The following is a 20,792-nucleotide window of genomic DNA, read 5'->3' on the forward strand; positions in this document are numbered from 1 at the left end:
ATTCATTTATTTTTGTTTCTCCCAAAGCAGGCCACAAGACACATGCCACTTTATTGCCCTCTATATAAATGTTACTACACCCCTGTTGAAAAGCTGGGCTTGGTCTCAGCTTTTCTTTCATACAGTAGGCAAATCTCCAGCTATGCTCCAGTTATGGACAATCTAATCAGCTTTAAGCATAACTCTTATGATCTCTCCTGAGGGGACTCAATCTACCTCCAACCCATTTACTGCACACTCACCATATAAATGAGAGGATGCTATTTTATGATTGATACTAACAAGTGAAAATAAAAATAAAAATACATTTGTTGCAAATCAGATTTCTCTGTTTCCTTTACATTGTCATTTAAACTTTTAAACCATTTTTCATTCAACCTCAAATACTAATTATATCATAATTTATAATTAATATTTTAATTTAGGTATACATCAGTGATGAAAGCTATTATTTTCTGTTGAGTTTGTTTAATTTCATCCATTGAGAGATTATCCCTTCCCTGAGATTGGTTAATTCATCAAGTATCTCTTCTAAATAAGTGAAGTGGTAAAGTTTTTTGCCATTGGTTGTCCTTCCCTTGCAAATGTTATCAAGGTGAGGCCCATACCAGGGCAAGTATATTTTAGTCCTTGGATTTTCATTTAAGAAACACAAATTAAAAAACAAAAAAAATGAGTGCTTGTTTGATTATTGTTTTAAATCCTTAAATCGAAACATTTTTTATGGTCAAAACGGCGAATATGAAACTTAAAAATTATGGGGAAAAGGGTTCCTTATTTCAAGATGGTTGTTGGATCAGGACTTCAGGCACATCCACATGACAAAATGTGTTTTGAGACCATGTTTTTAATAAACTTAGGGCATGAGATAGATGAGAAACACAAAGCACAGCCGTCAAATGTTTCCTCTATGCGGCTGCTTGAGTCAGTACCCCTTCGCAGTGTTCCCTTTTTCTCTCTATGTAACTGTGTTTGGTCTTAATGTGTTCTTAACTGGTCATTTGCTAAACGTCAGTCAGTAACACACTTTCCACTCTGTGTTGGGTGGTGGTCTCCCACTTGAATAAAAAAACATAACTATAAACAGTTGTGTTGGTATACCTCCATCCGCTGACTCTGCATTTTTTGTAAATTCTCTTGTAATTGAATAAAAGCATTAAAAGAATACACTAGGTGAGTGATGAAAGACCTTTCTCTGCCATGACCCACGAAACAGCCTTCACATATATAATTTTTCACATGATCAATGAAACATAAAATTCTGTTGGCAAAACAACGTACTGTCAATATTTTTAGAGATCCTTTAATAATTCATAAAATATGCTTTAAGGGTACTTTTTTATTACTTTTCAGAGTATCTCACATGGTGTCTCCTTGGCCTTAATTTGAGGAACCCATGTTGCATTGTGAGCGCACCTTGGCGCAGTGGCACAGGGAAGTGCATAAAGACAGCTGTTGATGGCTGTGCTTTTTGCTTCCAGTGTAGGACTTCCGCACAGATCAGAGGGGTTATGTGGAGTGTTGGCAACTGACCAAGTTGAGCAGTAAACCAGCTCAGTGACACACACCAATTGGAAATAATCATAAGAACACAGCTGTATGTGTTACGACACACAGTTTTTGAGCACACTTGTGTCGTGTGGGAATTACAAAATAAAAAAGGGGATAATTTCAATATTAAAAAGGCCTTCCAAAAATTCACAAATCATATTTTCAGAGACTCTTATTGAGAGGCATCAAAACTCTTTCAATCTGCATGGAGTAGAGCAAGTAAATGTTGCTCTGCTGACTTTGTATTTACACTTATTTCTTGTGCACAAAATAACTATGAAGTGAAAAAGGATTTTTCTTATTTGCTCAATGTAGCAAAACATCCTGTCAAAATATATATTTGACTTATGAATGTCATCTCTCTAACTCCAAGGTCTTGTTTCAACAGCCAGCCTTAAAATACGAGACAAAACCCTTTATTTGTTTCTTTTCTGTAGTGATTTGATTTTTTAATTAAAGAGAAAATAAGAATTACACCATCTTTTAAAAGTTTGTTTTTTGCTCGTTTCGAAGACAAAAAAATTGTTTAATTTCAGTTTTGAGTATTGGATTTAAGATTATTATCAACAACTACCAATTTGTTTTTAATTATTTCTGTTTTTGAAAAAAATATAATCCAATGGCCAAAAGATACACAGACCGTGCCATCACCTGCATTGGTTCCTGAACACCCCCCCCCCCCCCCCCCTCCCCCCCCCCCCTCGTTCCTGAACTTCATGGATGAAAACTCAACTTCACCTCATTCATTTCTGATTTTCATTTCTTTCTTTTTCTGTCCCTCTGTTCTGTTCCTCTGCTTTCCTTCTCTCTGTGTTGTGTGTCAATGTCATCCACACCATTGTTGTGTCATCAGCTCGCCCCGTTGGTAAGTAAGAGCTGATTCCATTGTGCATGTGTTACTCTCTCTATGCTTTCAATCACACATATGTTCAGTATGCATGCACTGTTGTGGCATTCCACAAGCACAGTCATCAGATTAATTTTGAACATGCATATCTGCATTGTTTCAAAGTCAGAGTCAACATCTGATTTCCTTTGGCAGTCTTTTGTAAAAATATTAGATTTACAACCTCACTTCTTTCAAAGTGGCAGTCCAGTTTATGGTTGGTGTGCCTTAGTTAAAAAACTTGAATAGCGCGGGCCATTAGGGTGCACTAATTAGTCAACATGCATCATTCTGAAGTTCTGGTTGTTGGATGAATGGCTTGTGTGGCTGGCAAAGAAGAAAAGTAGTTGTTCAATGAACATCAAACACTAAATGCATGAACCCCTTTAGCTTACAGCTGGATATTCAGTCCATATACATTCTTTAAGTGTAAGTGCCATAACAATAGAACATACTTTGAATTCTATGCAGATGTGTTGCCATTGTCTTATTGTTTATTTATTCTTTAAACTCAGAGGCACCCCAGTTTGTAGTGCGACCCCGGGACCAGATTGTGGCTCAAGGACGAACGGCTACCTTTCCCTGTGAGACCAGAGGCAAGCCTCAACCCACTGTGTTCTGGCAACGAGAGGGTAGCAAGGTGAGCACACTAATTTGTGATGATAACATATTTATGCACATCTGTAGTGACGTACATTTTTATTTTTTGTTTAGGCCCATGTTGCCAAAAAGAAAGAAATTCTGCAAATGCATGAAAAGTGAGATCTTAAACGAAAATATTAAAAATGCATGAGGATCCAACTAAAAGGATCAAACCAGGGCACAGCAGAATGTGGTTATGTTCCACATATATATAATGAAGTGGTCATTTATCATCAATCTACACCAGTCTGACAAGCCAATTCACTTAGCAAGAGACAATGTCATGTGCTGCATTAGCGTCATTAGACATAATGAAAGCAGGCTAATGTCCTTTCCTGCCCATCAGCTGGTCTGCCTGGGGTGCAGGAGTGCACAACGCTGATGCCTCCTTTTCATGACCATGACTGCAGGTTATCTCAGCAGGATTATCACTCCGGTGGTAAACTGCCTATCGGACTAAGCAGAAAGAAGACATCAACCCACTTTTCTAACTGTATCATACAAATTGCTGGAATATTAAGTACTGAAGAAATGTTTTAAATGGAGCAGTTATTTTTTCAATGTCAGTTGTCATGAAAAATGTAAAGTTAGAGTTGTGTAGAGTGAAAGCGATTACTTAGGAAATTTTAACATTCATACCTTTTGAATTTGTAGTTTTGGTTGACTAGTCTCATAAGGTGGAGGGTTACTATGAATCAGTACGCTCCAGAATTGAAGCAATTCCCACACAACACAAGATTCTGCCACCCACAAAATGTCACTGGCAAAGGAAAAGTCACTTGTGAAAATAAATGGTTTTGATGGACTGTGATATCCGGTTTGGCTGCTCTACTCACTCATTCAGATGCATCCGAATGAGCTGGCACTGCCAGTGTGAATCTGTTTAAAGGATATATATAATGATATTCCAATGATATATTCAGAGGAAGTGGAGACATATGTGTGGGGCACATCATGTAGTTTGAAAATATCTTGAATGAAGTAGCATTGTGAAAAATATCAGGTACAGCTGAGGAAAAAGGCAAGGAACTTCCAAAATTTAGATGGAAAATACGCTTGTCAGGAAGAAGGAATATAACATCCTATTTTAGTTAATTTTTTTCTTCATGTCACTCTTTGTAGGATCTTTTGTTCCCCAATCAGCCAGCACAGGGGGACAGCCATGTGTCCGTGTCTGTGAATGGAGAGCTGACCATCTCATCTGTACAACGCTCTGATGCAGGCTATTACATCTGCCAAGCCCTCACTGTGGCAGGCAGCATCATGGCCAAAGCCCAGCTTGAGGTAGCAGACGGTAAGCTGGGATGCAGAGGCACATACACACCATCCTCATACATGGGGACAGAGAAGAGTCTGTAGCCTATCTACCGACAATACTAAGTTATGAACCCAATTTTTTCTAGTTATGAAGTTTAAAACCAACATGACTGCATTGCTTAATACAGTACATCCACCTCCATCCCAACATACTATCCATCCATCCATCTATTGTCTTCCGCTTATCTTAAGATCTGAGCTTACTAGGTCTGTCCAACAATCTTCCCTGCCGACGAATCCAACTCATCACCAGGTGGTGATCGGTCGACAGCTCTGTTCCGCTCTTCAGCCAGTTATCTAAGACATACAGCCACAGGTCTTGTGACACAACTACAAAGTCGAGCTTTGGCCTAAGGAGCCCTGGTACCAAGTACCCTTATGCACCACCTTTTGCTCGAACGGGGTATTTGTAATGGACAATCCATGACTAGCACAGAAGTCTAAAAACAAAACACCGCTCAGGTTCAAATCAGGCAGGCAGTTTCTCCCAATCACGCCTCTCCAGGTCACTCCATTATTGCAGATATGGGTAGTCCCCCCGAATAACAATAGAACACCCAGGTGGCACCGCCTCCAGGACACCATCCAGAGACTCCAGAAATGCCGGATGATTGGAGCTGCTGTTTGGTGCATACGTACAAACAACAGCCAGAACACCCCCCTAGGCCTGGCTCCAGGGGGGTCCCGGTTTCACTTTTCCAGACAAGATAGAATTTTCTTTCAATTGCAAACAACAAAAAACTTATGTTATGGTAAAAGCATCTTGTAATCTGCTTTTTATGTTGTTCTATCTTTTATTGTAATGCCTTCTCCATTATACGAAGCACAAAGACATAAGCCTGTAGTCCTGCAAGCACTAAAGGGCTTTAGTGCTTGCAGGACTACAGGGCAGTAGCTGCCCACTCTTACAGTTTACTGGCAAAGATCTGTAGGTTCTAAAAGCCAGTCAACGGAAATCAACCCTTTTGTTTTCACCTCACTGTGTGAAAAGACTGAAACTGTCTATTTTGTGGTGAGACACCACACTCTTTTAACAAAGCTTTAATATCAGCATTAAGTGCTCCGCTGTCAGCTGGGGGCTGTTTATGCCTCTCTCTCCATTTGTTTCTTGTTTTTTTTTTTCTCCCACACATTATTAAATTAACATCTGTTGAAGTGTTTTTGGAGAGGAACTGACTCCTGTTCTGTCACTCAGAGGAGATAGATCGATATCAAAATGTTAGGTGTAGAGTGTGAAAGATTGGAGAAGTGTCTTTGACAGATGGCTGTAAACAAAGATGGATAGAGAGTTGGCATGATGCCTCAGGGAGTTTTGGAAGCTTGTACAATGCCATTTCTAGCATTACTTAAGACTGGAAGATTGTCAAAAGTATGGGTGCACAAGAAGGTCTGCCAATGGATAAAAACCTTCTAAGTTCCAGAAATGGAGTATAGCTCCACCCATAACATAGCCTTGACTGTGGCACTAGCAGGTTTACTAATTATTCACTTAAACTTGAAAGAGCTTTGCTTTCTGCTCTTTGCAGTTAAAGTTTTAGTTATTCTTTTGTCTATTGATCAAAGGACCAGGTACTCAGGTAACCCCACACAACTTCTGTAAACAGTAAGGTTGTGGTATTTAGGGTGTATTTAATTGTATTTTGCTGAGTGCTGTTTGGAATTAATTAAGCATGAAAAGAGGGCTGAGAATGGGAATATGAAACTGTCTCCCTATTAGAATCCATTGCATTTGCAGTGAAACAAAGCTTACCACAGCAACTGCTCCCCATATTGGGGTGAGGTACACATCTTAAGCCTATGGGGTATATGTATGTAATACCAGTTAGTTTGTATACTTCAATCCATTTTACTGAAATTCAAGACAGTATGGATTCCTTGGATAAAACAATGGTTGCTGCTGTGATGTTAGATCAAAAAGCACAAAACAGAATCTGTGCCGGGAGAGTAACCTTTCAGACACTGACTTGAGCAGCGGTACTTTGTATACTGATGTATGTGCATTCCTGTAAACTACAATGAAATATAGCATTTCATTATGACCATGCTTGCTAAAGCTAGAGAGAATGATTGCATTTCACACAGCGCTACATCTAAATCAGGGATATAATATTTTTGTTTGCTCCTTAATCACTTGGGATAATGATAGCTTGCTCCATAGTAGATGTCATATTTTTATTTAAAATGCTTTTCCAGGCTATCTTGAAGCCAAAACACAAACCAATCTGAGAAAGACTGATTGGAACGAAATTTATTTCTTGTTCATAAATGTTTCATATGTAAGTCAAATTTCAATAGATGCTTGTAGATGTTATTTTGCTCCATAAATGCAAACAGTTAACCCTCCATAACAACTGTCACACAAGGTTTCATGTGCTCTTGCATACTGTACATTATGCTGCACCTAGCTGATTTTCTGTTATTCTGCTTGAGATGCTGTATTGCTCTTTGTGCTGAAGGAGGTGCGATAAAAGATAAGGCAGTGGGAGCCTGCTGTACACACTTGTGTGAATGGAGACACACCTGATAACAGTGGAGAGCAGCAGTGAGGAAATTGGAAGCAGGGGTTAGTTACAAGGCCCAGAGAGATTCAACACTCCAGAAATTACTGTTTCAGAGTGCAGAGGCTGTTTCCTGATGATATAACATGCTTTGAAAAGCTTTAAAAGAACTGTTTTGTTGTCTGCTTGGCATGCCAATTCAGAGTTAGTTTGTTGGGGGGCTGGTGGGGTATGCAAAGGAGGGAGGTGCAGCTTTGAATCACAGTAGGAAGAGGAGGAGGAGGACAGGCATGAATGTGTGAGAGGTGTTATAAAGTAGCTATGGTAATTAGCACCACGGGTGAAGCATCGTTAATCCTCACCTAGTAATTAAAGCTCAAAGGTGTGATGCAGTGCCATGAGTACACTGCTCTGCTGTGGAAAAGGTTCACAAAACAGTCACTTCCTCTCAAAACAAATCCATCAGACTGAATTCTAGCATCTTAGTCGTGCAACCACTAATGTCGTTATTGCAATCGCAAATTAACACCCTGTGATAAGGTCAGCTAATTTTTTTCACAAGTCTAACAACAAGTTAGAAAAGAAAGTTGTTGTGTCTTTACATGTCCTTGACAACAAAATTACAGTGTTAAGAATGAGTTGAAGTAATAACACCTGTTCTTGATTATTAGCCTTGAAGGACCGCCCACCGCCTATCATCCGACAGGGTCCATCCAACCAAACGCAGGCTCTGGGAGGCGTGTCCTTACTTAAGTGTCAGGCATCAGGAGACCCGGAGCCTACAGTCACCTGGCGAAAGAACGGGGCAAATCTGCTTGGAAAGGACCCACGATTTTCTTTACTGGAGCATGGAAGCCTTCAGATCCAGAGTACCAAGGTGGGTTATAATTGGAAGAACAGACTCATGTAGCATGTAACAAATTGACCATTAAAGAATGAATCACAATAGATACAGCTAGGATGATATTTCTGAGTTTGGCTTTCATTTGTGTCTATGATAACATTGTAATAGTGACATTAAACCATTATGAGCAGTCACATGAAAAACGTTATTATTAACAAATCTGCGTGTTTAAAACCTGAAGGAACATGCTCTTGTTTATTGCCTCAGATGTATTTTCATCTAGCTGCTGTGTTTCCAAATGTAACTTGATGTCCTCAATGATTTATTACACAAAACAAGGTGATAGGATGAAGTGCCTGCTGATCACCACCTATCATGACAGAGGGTCGACAAATCAGGTCAACAAAGTGCTGTAAATCCACTACTGATGATTGCCAAACTAAAAACCTGCCTGTGACTGTCAGTATGGGATGCTGGTTTATCCCAATTTTTGTATTCTGGCCACAAATTGATAGCTTAGAGTCTGGCAAAATTTCAAGATTTCTTGTGCTACCGAAGTCTTATTAATGTCAGGAGAATCCAGGTAGCAAGTCTTGAGGTTTATTTTCTGAAAACACTATTTTTAAAATTCTCTTTTTTAGGAAAAGTTTTACCTCAAATTGATGTACAGTTACTCAGCAACACATTAATTAAATCCCCTGTCGATTTGCGCCTGCAGATAAGCATGCACGTTTCATATTCTCTTTACCAAAGAGTTTGACAGTGTAGTGAAATATTGCTTTCTCAGTGATGATTCAATCACGCAAACTAAAATCACTAACTTTTGAAAAATGTGTACACGGTATCCTGTATTGGATGTGAAAGAATAAAGAGTGATTTGTTCTTCTGTCAGATGATGTCAGCTGAATGTAATTCAAAGGGACAAGAGCAGTGAGTTTGCTTTTAAAAGATGAATAGCAAGTATTGATTTTTATGAGTCGTTAAACGCTGCTTTTTAGTCTGAATCTCTGAGGCAGCAGTTAGACTCAAGGACTCGAGGACAGCAACCAGTAAGAAGAGTCTAAAGGGGGATGTATAATGGAGGATCTGCAATACACGGTGTCCTGTCACAGTGTCAAAGTGCTTTCCTTGTGCCACTCTTCTACCTTCTCTGGAGAGATAGCCTTAGATGTCTTCTAATGCATTGCTAGTATAAAATAAAGTTTCATATCTCCTATTTCCTGTGTCAGCACTGGGTGATGATCATGCTGATGGCTACCGGAATGGTGTGTGAGGATTATTGGAGGAAATCAATTAAGAAAATTAATGTAAGCTTTTACTAGGATCTTTTTTTTTTTTCATTGGCCAGTGTAAAACTTTCCTTTCATCCACTCTACAGATTCTCCCGTGCCAAATGCAGGCCAGTGGAGGTTAATGCATTTTTACTGTACTACTAGCTGCAAACCTCCTTCAAAAACCCAGACTGACGTAAGAGCTTGTAGAAACCATTTGGGATCACAGTTACAAAGGCTGTTCTGTTCAGCTGGACACAAAAGTATAGTGCAGTCTGAAAGGAGTTTTATTTGTGTTATGGATCTGTGAAAAACATTTATCAGGACATTTAAAAGGCATGATGTCAGCTGTTTATTTGAAACAATTCAAATAAATTCAAATAAACAACAATAATGATAATTTCATAATCTGTTTCTCTTAGTTGTCTGACTCTGGGTTGTACACCTGTGTTGCTACCAGCTCCAGTGGTGAAACGTCATGGAGTGCCTACTTGGATATTAGAGGTCTGCCTCAGTAAATAAATCACATGAAAAATTAACACAGTTCTATGTATGAAAACCATAACATTTCTTGGTACTCTTTTTATTTGAGGGTAATAATTTAGTTAATTTTGTTTCCTCAGACTCCACTGACCTTGTGGACTTAATGTCTCACAATACAACCGCCCTCCCAGGGCCACCCTCCAAGCCAGAGGTCACTGATGTTACCAAGAGCAATATCTCATTGTCATGGGAACCGGGGCCAGAGGCAGGCTCCCCAGTGTCTTCCTATGTCATCGAGGCTTTTGGGTATGTCTGTGACCTATGGCCACAAGCAACATTTAGTGACCCCAAACTTTCATGTCAATAACAGATGTGGGTGTCTCTGTGAAGAATTCAAGCAAGCCAGGACAATTTCAAGTAGAAACTTTGGTTTATCTTTGGATTACCTCTAAAAGATTGAAAAATGGTCTGGTAATTAAATTTTTTTGATAGTCATTTTGCAGAAGATAATATTTAGTGGTAGTTGATTGACAAATAGTTTTTTGCTCTTTGTTTGCTTTCTTTTTTCTCATGATGATTTAACTCAATTCTCCTTTTGATGGTAACTGGAAGTATTTCAAAAGATTTGGCATTTCATTAATGTTTGACATGCCAGTCAGTACAGCTTTTCCTATAGTAATGCGATTTTTTTTGCCTGATCAGTTAAATTTATTCCTCATACAGTCAGTCAGTGAGTAACAGCTGGCAAACGGTGGCTGACCATGTGAAGACTACAGAGTTTACAGTCAAGGACCTACGACCCAATACAGTGTACCTATTCATCATCAGGGCAGTTAATGCTCAAGGACTGGGGGACCCAAGTCCAATGTCTGAGCCTGTCCGGACCCAAGGTAGATATTAAAATAGATAATAATGAATAATTTGTGATAATCCTCACTACTCTGATCTACTTGACTACATTTGTTTCTTTACCCTAGACATTAGTCCAACTGCCCAGGGAGTGGACCATCGTCGTGTGCAGAAGGAGTTGGGAGATGTTGTGGTCATCATGCACAATCCTGTAGTCCTTAGCTCCACTTCAGTCCAGGTCACATGGACTGTGAGTACTCACAGTATTCGAAATAAAAACGTTTTTCACTTTACATTATAGTGACAGTTATTTACAACTGTTCTAAGCTTGCGTCAGAACTTTATTCTTGTGATGTCACTGTGTTTAGCTGGCGCACACAAGGATAAACATGTCAGATACACAGTCATAGTCTGAACAGCTGCTATTGCATCAATCTAGATTGGTTTGAGGTGATGCAGGAATGAAGACTAATGTTGCTGTTCAGGAAAAATGCATCACCATTAGGTGTTACATGTGTCACTTCTGGAAACATTTGCGTTTTAATCAGGGAATATCATTTCAGTCTGTTTGCAATGTCCATAATGTCTGCTGTTGTAGGTTCATAGCACACCTAGGCTGGGTTTGTACTAACATGTTATTTTTTAATGCTTTTCAAAATGACAACTATGTACACAGTGACACAGTAAACTGTGTTTGTGGGGGATCCAAATGGCTACACAGACAATCTTTTGATCTCTCTCCATTTGTGAGAACAACAGTTATCCATTACCGGCAGAAGTGTCTGTGTAAAAGTGGGTTATGGGCATGGGTATATTTGGCATGATTTGCTGAAAAAAATGTTGCCATTTGTATGTCCTTTGGGAACAATGGCTCAAATTCACTTTTCCCAATTTCAGATTCAGTTTGTGAGTTTACTTTAATTGGGCAGTCTGTTACACAGTGAGATGATAGTGTCAGTGGCCTAGTTTTCTTCTTGCTTCCCTCATTCCAAACTTTATATCAAAGACATAATCCTGGCCTGCATTTGCAATGAAAATACACAGTAATTCCAAGGCTATATTAAGTTGTGGTGGATATTCATATTTTTCTGAGAAATTTTGAGAAAAATGCACCATAAATGGCAAAAACTTCTCTTGTTTCAATGAAAATCATGTTAGGAAGTTAGGAAGTTTAACTAGTTGTATGCCTTCACATTTGTAACTATATTTGAAAATGGCAAAAAGTAATTTTTAAAAATGTATATTTGCTCTCAATCAATTTGATTTTTTTTGTCGAATGTGAATGGAAATCGGTTTGTGAGGAACATACAGAATGAGACTACAGAGAGAAAAAGACAAAGACACAAAGAAAAATCTTAGCTCTGTCAGACATATTTGGACTGCTCCAGTAATAAAGAAAAAACTTTTTTTTGCTTGTTGTTCTCCCTAATGATAACTAATTTCCAAACATGAACCTGTTACATAATTTGCCCTTTTCAAGAAATGCTTTAAGTAAAAATGAAAATAAAAAAATTGGCAATATTTCAGTCCAGTATTTTGAGCTCAGATTGTGCCTCTTTATAAGGTACATCTAGCAGACGCGTTAGATATACCGCATCTCCCTATGTCACGTTTCTTGCCTCTCTGCTAGTAATTAAGCTGGGAGACTAACTAAGCATGCATTGTTGCTAATGGAGGACACAAGCTAAATTCAGATCCAAAGCAATTGACACACAGATGTTTGACACCTCCCACATCATCATTCTCTTTCCCTCTCACCTACTTATAGGTGGAAAATTCATCCCAGTTTATTCAAGGCTACCGTGTTTTGTACCGGCAAACTTCAGGGCTGCCCTCCCCAGGGCCATGGCAAATACAGGACTTGAGGGTCGCCTCAGAGAGGAACATAACTATCTCTGGTCTGAAGAAAGGCATTGTCTATGAAATTAAAGTGCGGCCGTTCTTCAATGAGTTCCAGGGCGCAGATAGTGAATCCATGACAGCACGTACCATGGAAGAAGGTAATTAACAAATTCATTCACATCTCTGACAAAATTCTATTTCTTTCTCAACTTAAATGATCAAGAAAATCTTTGATTTAGTTATCAATTCAGTGTTGTGTTTCTACTACTTTTATCTTTAGTTGCCACTAGTAATAGCTTCATGGCTAGATAGTAATGGATAATGGCATTTCAAGTACATCCACCCACACATGCTTGCTGCTGTGGTACCATGTCCCCAGTGTGTGAAAACAGGTCTCACAGACAGCACAGTGGGGTTCTGTGACACCCCCAGGCCCCTGTGGGATGGTGGGCAGAGGGGGAGGGCAGAAACCGTCTCCTCTGACTTAAGCTTAGTTCTCTCTCTGACCCCCGCTGCCACGTCTCTGTCCAGACATGCATTATATGACCCCCCATTGCTAACACACTTACCATGAGCTTTATGAGTGGAAACACTTTTTGGTGTCCTCATTGTCCTCCTGTTGTGCAACTCAATTCATCATCTTCTTATTCCCCTAGTGTTAACAGTTTATGTCACTATGTGTCACACTGTAACAGTTAGCTTGAAAATGTCTTATGGGTTATCAAATATCAGAGATTTTTGGCTAATTATCTGTTATGATTTGATTCAGTCTTATACAAACTGCTGCTTACAAGGTCAAGAAGCAACTATTGTGGTTCATTCACAGAGGCTTTGTTTCCCTTGAGTAAACAAGGGGATCTCTTTATGTAGTTCACTGCATTCAGGTAGCTACTGCATCATTTTTGATTGCATCAAAAATGGCTTATATTGTGAGCAAAGTTGTGAGAAGACCTTTCATGTAAAAGAAAATGTTTGCCTGCAGCATTTTGTATTTAATGATGAGAGGATCACAGTGCTTGGTCTTCCTCTCAGTAGGAGAATAAGGACCATGTAAGACCATAGGATACAACTGGTGGAAAAAGAGAAACTCACCTCACTGGAGTTCAGTTAAAATGGCCACACAATGTCAGTGTAGGTTTATAGAGACTGGGACTGTATGCTGTATTTACCTGGAATCCTGGGAATAAGGTATCATGGTACCGGAAGAACTGGCTTGATCTACTGATTATCTTGAGCCTGAACACATGCTACTTAACAGCATTATCAGGAACCTTGTTAACCTTAAAACAAAATGAGAATGTGCCTCCGCTTCTGTGAAACAGAAGATGTCTCATGGGTTGTTGATGAAAAAAAAATTTATATCTCCTACTGAATAAAGGGGGATAAAAAAAAAGTTTATCAGAAGTAGTAGAAGTAGCAGTGGATTCTGTCACTGTCATCTCAAGGAGCATTGGACTTTCCAACAATATTGATGCCAAATTAAAAGAAATGATATGTTGTATTAAAGTGCTAAGCAGGTGTATCTGTTAGGATCAGATTTTATATACTGGTATTAGTGTGTTAGACCAGGGTTTGACAGTTTGTTGAGAGAATTTACAAGAATAAAGATGGACTAGAGCCCTGAGATCCACTAGCTAATTTCTACTCCCCATGCATCATTTGGCAACAGACATGTTGATGTGGCAATGTTTTCTTTTTCATGGGTAAATTGTCTTATTTCATGCATTCATTTACATGTTGTGTTTTCTACTTTGTGTCTTGCATAGCTAGACATTAAGCGGCTTATGTGCCTTTTGTTTAATTGCGCAGCTGTGAGTAAATCTCTATGTTCCCTTTAGACACTGGAGGCATTCATTGCTGCAAATTACTCTCCAGCTACATTGTTCATAAGTCTTTATATCAGTTGTCGTCATACAGTATTAACAAGACCAACTTTGACCTTTTCTGCATTGTGACCATTTCTAGTAAATGTTACCAGTCATTACTGGTATTGTAGCCCCATTCATCCTTAGGGATTGTTCTCATACATATAGAAATTACAGAAGTACGCCTAATGGTTCCTGTCTTCTTCTAATGCAAACCTTTGACTGACTGGAAAAGCTGCATTTGTTTGCTGAAGCAGCACCACTGAAATGACATCTAAGTGGAAAACCAGAGGTTATTTGCATGATTGTACAATCCTGTTTGATAATTAGAAATATGTTGTTTTCATGTTAAAGCTTTTACAGCATGATCATTGTGTGAGAAACTACAATAAGTGAAAGAGAAAGCATGTTTTACTGCTCATTTTGTTCATTATACTACTTCATGCTTAGTTGCTGTCTTGTGGGAAATGAAGTACTATTCATGATATAATACAGAAGTATTATATCCAAACTAACAAACAGAGACAGAAGCACCAAAACATTTGAAATCATCCAATAAATTTGACAGATAGTTAGCCATAACTGTTCTTGTGTTTGTGCGCCAGAGCAAAATCTATCATGTGGATGTTGTAGCACATCTACTGAATAGCTTTCTATTTTGTTTTAAGAATGAATAAACCCTCAAAAATAATCAGTGACAGGTATCTGTGTTCCCTGGGTTGTTTTGCTTTGTCTGTTTGTTTTGTTTCTCTGAACAGATTTATGATTCTGATTTGATTTTGTCATATTTGCTATACAAAGATGGCATATTACCTTAGAAATTCTAAGCCTGCGAACCACATTGAAACGGCCTTGTTTGTGTACAGTGTTGATTGGTGGTCCAAATTGTTTTTAAAATGTGACTTCCTTGCTCATTACTGTATTTCTGGCTGAATGCGTTAGTGTTAGTGTCTTCAAACAGGAGTTCAAAATGATCTGTTTCCCTGGCTAATGCCGTTTCATCATAAACACACTGATGCGTTACAAATCAAAGGAAAAACTATTGTTTTAGTAAGATGAATTGTTCATTGTGCCTTGGTTCTGATTCTATAAATCTGTGGAATTCTACTGGTGGGATGCAACACTATTTTCCCAAAAGATATGGTGATCGAGAGCAAAGTCTAACAGATCAGTTAAAAAAAAAACAAAGCTCAAAGGTTTATTTGTTTGAGATCTGATCCGGTAACTGTGATAGCCAGAGTATATGATTCCCATATTTTTCAAAATGATTAAGCTATTCACTGACCCCTTGTGCCCTACAGTATGAAAGGAAGGCATTTACTTCTTTAAAGAGACTACAATGATTTATATGGATATCTTTCAACACCGGTTAGAATTATATATAGGGATACTCCGTTCTGCACTGCACTGCAAAATGATGTCTTCTTGAGCAGACATAGCTTGTTTGTCCTAGCTGATGATTGAAAGTCATCTTTGCAATGTGTTTTAATTATACTTTTTTTTCCTAAATCAGCTGAACCAAAGAGACGAAGTAAGGAGTTATTTTCGTTGCAGTTTTTGCCATTTGGTGTGTCAGTGCCTTTAAGGGATATGTGGACCATCTTGAGCAATATGTTTTTCCTTTACTTTGTCGCCCAACTATATTTCATAGATGCATATAATTGTTTGTGTTTTCTATTTGGCTGGCCTGTGATTAAATAAGTATTATTGCTTTTATTGCATTATTGGTACAGTAGATCTGGGTGAGTCTCTTTGACAGTAACTGTCTCAGAGAGTCAATAACGGCTGGATATAGATATCCTCAAACTCGGCTGAGATTATTTGTTAAACATAATAAAAATAGACAACATGTCATATGGTTGATTTAATTCTTTTGCACTACCAGGCTGTCAAATATTTTGCAGGCATGCCATATCTGTTCAGAAGTTTTAAGTACAAGCTAAATCTTTAGGGAGGTTTGTTTAATCTAATTAACAAAAGGAAAGCTGTTGTTTCGCTGTGTTTATATGTGGATTAACTGAGTCAGATGTTAAGATTTCCATATGTCCCTGCTTCATTAGATCATATCTGATGATACTATCTACATGGCTTGCTTTTGTCTGTATGAAACACTCTGCACACGTTTGCACTTCTTGCTGGCCATTTACAGAACCAAGTCCATCTGGAAAATTTAACTCACTGCTGCAGTCTGGCCAAGATAATGCTCCACCTGCTTTGGCCTCTCTGCACAGCTTTGGAATCCAGTGCCTTGCTTGCTATGCAGATACACACTGCAGTAAGCATTATTATTTTACAGCCTTTTAATTGAGGTCAGAGTAGTACTTTCATCCACTCAGTCAGAACATAATGTTATTTCTAATGGGGGTCAGGAGAAACTACGGAGGTGGCCTGTTTTTTGAGGGGAAATGATTTATTCAGCTGCATTGACATGGTGTTTGTCCTTTGCTTCCTATAGTCCCTTTAAATCTTTGATCTGTGCCTGCAGGTTATCAGGCCAATTTGATGCATTTAAAAGCTAACTTATTAAATGGAGAGTTTGAATCTGGCACCTCGAGGGCCCACATTTGTGGCGACAAATCATCTAATTTTTTTCTTGGCACAAGAACTTCCACTCATATCTAAAGTTGCTGATCTGCTTGGAATAGTTGTCATTTGTGCAATTAGAAAAGCACAGTTTGTATCTGAAATGCTTGGCCTGCATAACATAGGATGCCATTAAGATATTGGAATCCTATGCTCAGTAAGATGAAGTGCTCTGGATTTGATCTGCAAGACGAGCTTTGAAAATATCTTGTTGTAAGGCTTGCTGTATGAATGTAAACTGAGGAAGAGAGCGAGACAAAGCCTCCTTTGATATGATAAAAAAAGACCATGAGACACTTCCTGTTCAGTTATAAGCAAAATGCTAAGTCATTCCATTCTTTCTTTTTTTTTCCTTATGTATATCTTTTTCTTTGTTGTTCTGCCCTCTCACGACCCATCAGCACCCAGTGCACCTCCACAGCAAGTGACAGTGTTGACAGTGGGAAGCCACAACAGCACATCTATCAGTGTGTCTTGGGACCCCCCTCCTTCCGACCAACAGAATGGCATCATCCAGGAGTACAAGGTAGGCTCAGCGTCCCCCAGACTGCATATTTCATGTCATGTATTATACAAACTTAAACTAAATTCTGTCTACTGCATCTGTCTTTGTCAGATCTGGTGTTTGGCCAACGATACCCGCTTTCATGTCAATAAGTCAGTGGATGCAACCATCCGTTCAGTTGTTGTCGGGGGTCTGCAGACAGGAGTGCAGTACCGTGTAGAGGTGGCTGCAGGCACCAACGCAGGGGTGGGGGTCAAGAGTAAACCCCAGCTCATCATCTTGGGTAATCCACTCTCAAACTCCAAACCTGGGTCAAATGAAATGACCTCATAATGGGGTACCTAGGTCTCTATAGCAGATCAGGGGTCTGGAAAAATGATTTAGCAATTTATCGCACCACAAGAAAGAAGATTGCGCTTTACAACGCAGGCGTCTGTGGAGAAATCAATAGTGATTCATTAAGTGTAGTGTCTGGTAACACTGTGCCAAGTACTGTTAGCCATATCAATAATCCTCCTCAATATGTGGGCAGCTGGTGCTAACATAGTAGACAGTGTTTTTGTTGGAGCTTATCAGCCTATCACATCTTATGAAATAGCCAAAGGATGCCCAGAGTATATAAGCCCAGAATCAATATGGCAGACCAGGCCAGATGCTCTTCATCTGTGACTTTTGACTGGTATATAATAACACTCTTAACATACAGAGAAGGGGAAACAGGCCTGTGGACTGAAGCTTAATGACGGGGGGTGCTGATGGAGGGTGGGGTTGTTCCTGCTGGAGACTGTGAATCTAATTTCACAGCACAGTAGCCGCAACAGAAAATCAAACTCTGTCAGAGCAGCTCTGTCAATCTCATGTCTTGCAGCTCAAGTTGATAAGTGCACTGCTGAATTGATTAACTCTATATTGGATGCACTGATGCTGCTTTTTTATTTATTTCTTTATTTGGTTTTTCCACAGTGTGCCTTTTTTTCTTCTATCTGTTGGCTTTCTCTTTGGCCTTGGTTTCCTTACGTTTGATGAACAGTGGGCTCCATGCTGTCTTGATTTTCTCTAAAGTGCATATTTTCACCCTGATGTTGTAATCAAAATTCTTTTCTGCAATAAGTCATTTCAAGTAGTCAAGTAGTCAAATTAATTTTTTTCTTTTTGGTCATTGTCTGTTGGTAACACTGCATGCATGCCGTTCTCTATATCAAGGACCTTAGTGTCAATGGGGTTTATCTTTGTACACAGCATTTGAAGAACAGCAACTGTTTTTTCTAGCAACATTCTTAAATTGCTCTTCAGATAATATTATATTTATGTATTTTCTGTGTAAATCTATTCGTATTTGTTTGTTGTTCCTCTAGGAGCAGAACTGAAGGATGTAATGACGGGATCAGAGGACAACAATAGCATCTCTGACGTAGTTAAGCAGCCAGCTTTCATCGCTGGTTTGGGAGGAGCCTGCTGGATTGTCCTCATGGGCTTCAGTGCTTGGCTCTACTGGAGGAGAAAGAAGAGGAAGGGCCTTAGCAACTATGCAGGTGGAAACAATCATTCCATATGGTTCTGAATCATCAGCAGATTTCAAAGCGCAGTAGGTCTCTCCCTCCAGTGGAAGCTGATATCGTCACAAATGTGATTCCATTTGAGGGGGCCTGAAATGCACAACAAAGGAAAATATATTTAAGCGCAGATGGAAATAGGATCTATTTACTTTAATTCACTGTGCAGTGGTGTGCATCAGCTGTGCTGAGTTCCATCAGCACCATACCTCAACACTCTAATACATTCATGCGAGATAAGTAATTTAACATCCCCTTCCATTATCAGGCCGCGGCTGGTGTTGTTTGCCCATTAACTTGAGGCACATTTAGGTTTAGGTATGGAATATTTTTTTAACCCAACACAAGTCAAGCTTGCGGCTGTATGAATTTATTTTAATATGTATTGAAGCTTTTATTGTAGTGACGTAATAATTTCCTAATTAAATTGGGATTGATACAAACATGAAACGTTTTCTTTGAAAATGGAAGGTTTGATTCCAAAACAATAAATTCATATTTTGAAAATGCCATGTTTTTTTTAGAATAATACCTTGTGTATGATATGCTTTGATTTCTTTTCAGTTTCAATACTAAAATGAAACCTCTTGTTCATTTTGTTTCTTAATTCAAATGCAATGGTTCAAGATGGATTTCGGAAGAATGATATAAATAATTTAAATTCTTATGAGGATGCAGATGCCCAAAGGGGGAAGATAAAGGTTCTAAGTGTCACCTTCATTTGAGCTTTATCTCCCAGGAGAGTCTATGTAATTCAGACAATGCTGCAATATTGTGGTTAGATTAACTACCCCCTGCAAGTTTCATTGAAGCCTGATCAGTGCTGACATATTATCAGTGATGGATGAGCAAACACAGCAAAATGAAAAGATCCACATTTCTGTTTTATTTCATTAATTTATTTTATCATTAGAATATGGTTTCTGATTGATTAGTTTTCTTGAGATGAATGATTCTTTCTCTACCCTTTGATATTCTCACACTATCTTGTCTTCTTGAATTGCAGTTCAGTCCTTCACCTTTACTCGAGCAGGTATGTGTCCATATTGCGCTCTAATAAAAGATATATATATATAATTCTTGACAGAGATAGCCACTCACATCAAATAAAGGTGACTCTGTCTGTTACGACAAAATAATGTGTTTAATTAGTTTTCTCTTTTTCCTTTTTTTCTCAACAAGTTACATTCCAAAGAGACAGAGGCCTGATCAGAAATGGAAGGTGAGAATTTAAGTTATAAAAAACAAGAAACCCTGCAGTTAGAGCTTTCCCGTTGACATTTCAGCACCATTAGGTGCTATCCATATTCTGTCTTCTATGTGGCACTGGCCCTTTGTAATACCTGAAATGAAGAGTTCTCTCATGATGAAAGGGATTTGCATACCTTCTCCACCTGCTTATTCACACTGTATTGGTGTATGATTTGCACTGGTGTTCGCTTGATGAAATCATTAATCACTCCTTTGAAGTGAGTCCTACCAATTAATGTAGGTGGGCAGCTGTTTTATTCACTGGCTCTATCAGTTCATCTGAGCTTGCTGGTGCAGTGAAAGGTCGCACGGGAAGGGGAGAGGTGATGAATGTGCTGTTTGTGAAAGCTCAGCATAGAGGACACAGTCATGGACCAGACAGTGCAGGTTCAACTCTTTCCTTTAAAGTGACAGCCTCTTTGGTATCCTTCCTCTGAAGATCAAGGAGTTGCTAGACAAAAGGAAGAGAGACAAATTTGCTTTGCAGAGATTTCCTTCTTTTGCCTTTGTGTTTCTCCACACACATGTATCAAAATGTTTGCTAAATGTGTTCATATACATGTGTAGTTTAACATGGAAATTACTGATATGATTGCTTGAACAACTTTGAGCCATCGCCATGTCAGCTATGAGCAATTCTTCTGGCTCTTGGCAAACCTGGCTCAGTGGAAAATTCACTGTGTAGTTGCACATTAAACATGCAAACAGAGTATGTTTATTGGATGTGCAGGCAGTGAAATGTCTTGCCATTTCACAGCCACTGATATGAAAAGGTTGTGAATTGTCTTTTTCCTCTTCCTGAATTGCTTCCCAACAACTTTCCTACCTTGAAGTCAAAACATGCCTTCATGA

The 20,792-nt window shown here is 38.9% G+C and overlaps 1 protein-coding gene across 1 annotated transcript in view; it reads left to right on the forward strand.

The window, feature by feature from the left end:
- Positions 1–20,792, forward strand: part of LOC140280086 (roundabout homolog 2-like) — a 77,422-nt gene that overhangs the window by 48,091 nt on the left and 8,539 nt on the right. Inside the window, exons 7-19 of the mRNA XM_072375354.1 lie at positions 2,953–3,077; positions 4,202–4,373; positions 7,566–7,771; positions 9,432–9,513; positions 9,633–9,798; positions 10,216–10,382; positions 10,470–10,591; positions 12,110–12,341; positions 17,033–17,157; positions 17,248–17,419; positions 18,492–18,668; positions 19,696–19,722; positions 19,872–19,911. Of these exons, the coding sequence (XP_072231455.1) occupies positions 2,953–3,077; positions 4,202–4,373; positions 7,566–7,771; positions 9,432–9,513; positions 9,633–9,798; positions 10,216–10,382; positions 10,470–10,591; positions 12,110–12,341; positions 17,033–17,157; positions 17,248–17,419; positions 18,492–18,668; positions 19,696–19,722; positions 19,872–19,911 (1,813 nt within the window). The remainder of the gene's footprint in view (positions 1–2,952; positions 3,078–4,201; positions 4,374–7,565; positions 7,772–9,431; positions 9,514–9,632; positions 9,799–10,215; positions 10,383–10,469; positions 10,592–12,109; positions 12,342–17,032; positions 17,158–17,247; positions 17,420–18,491; positions 18,669–19,695; positions 19,723–19,871; positions 19,912–20,792) is intronic.

Source organism: Leuresthes tenuis, unplaced genomic scaffold (assembly GCF_036924035.1).
Source record: "Leuresthes tenuis unplaced genomic scaffold, fLeuTen1.0.hap1 SCAF_21, whole genome shotgun sequence".
Taxonomy (NCBI): Eukaryota; Metazoa; Chordata; class Actinopteri; order Atheriniformes; family Atherinopsidae; genus Leuresthes; species Leuresthes tenuis.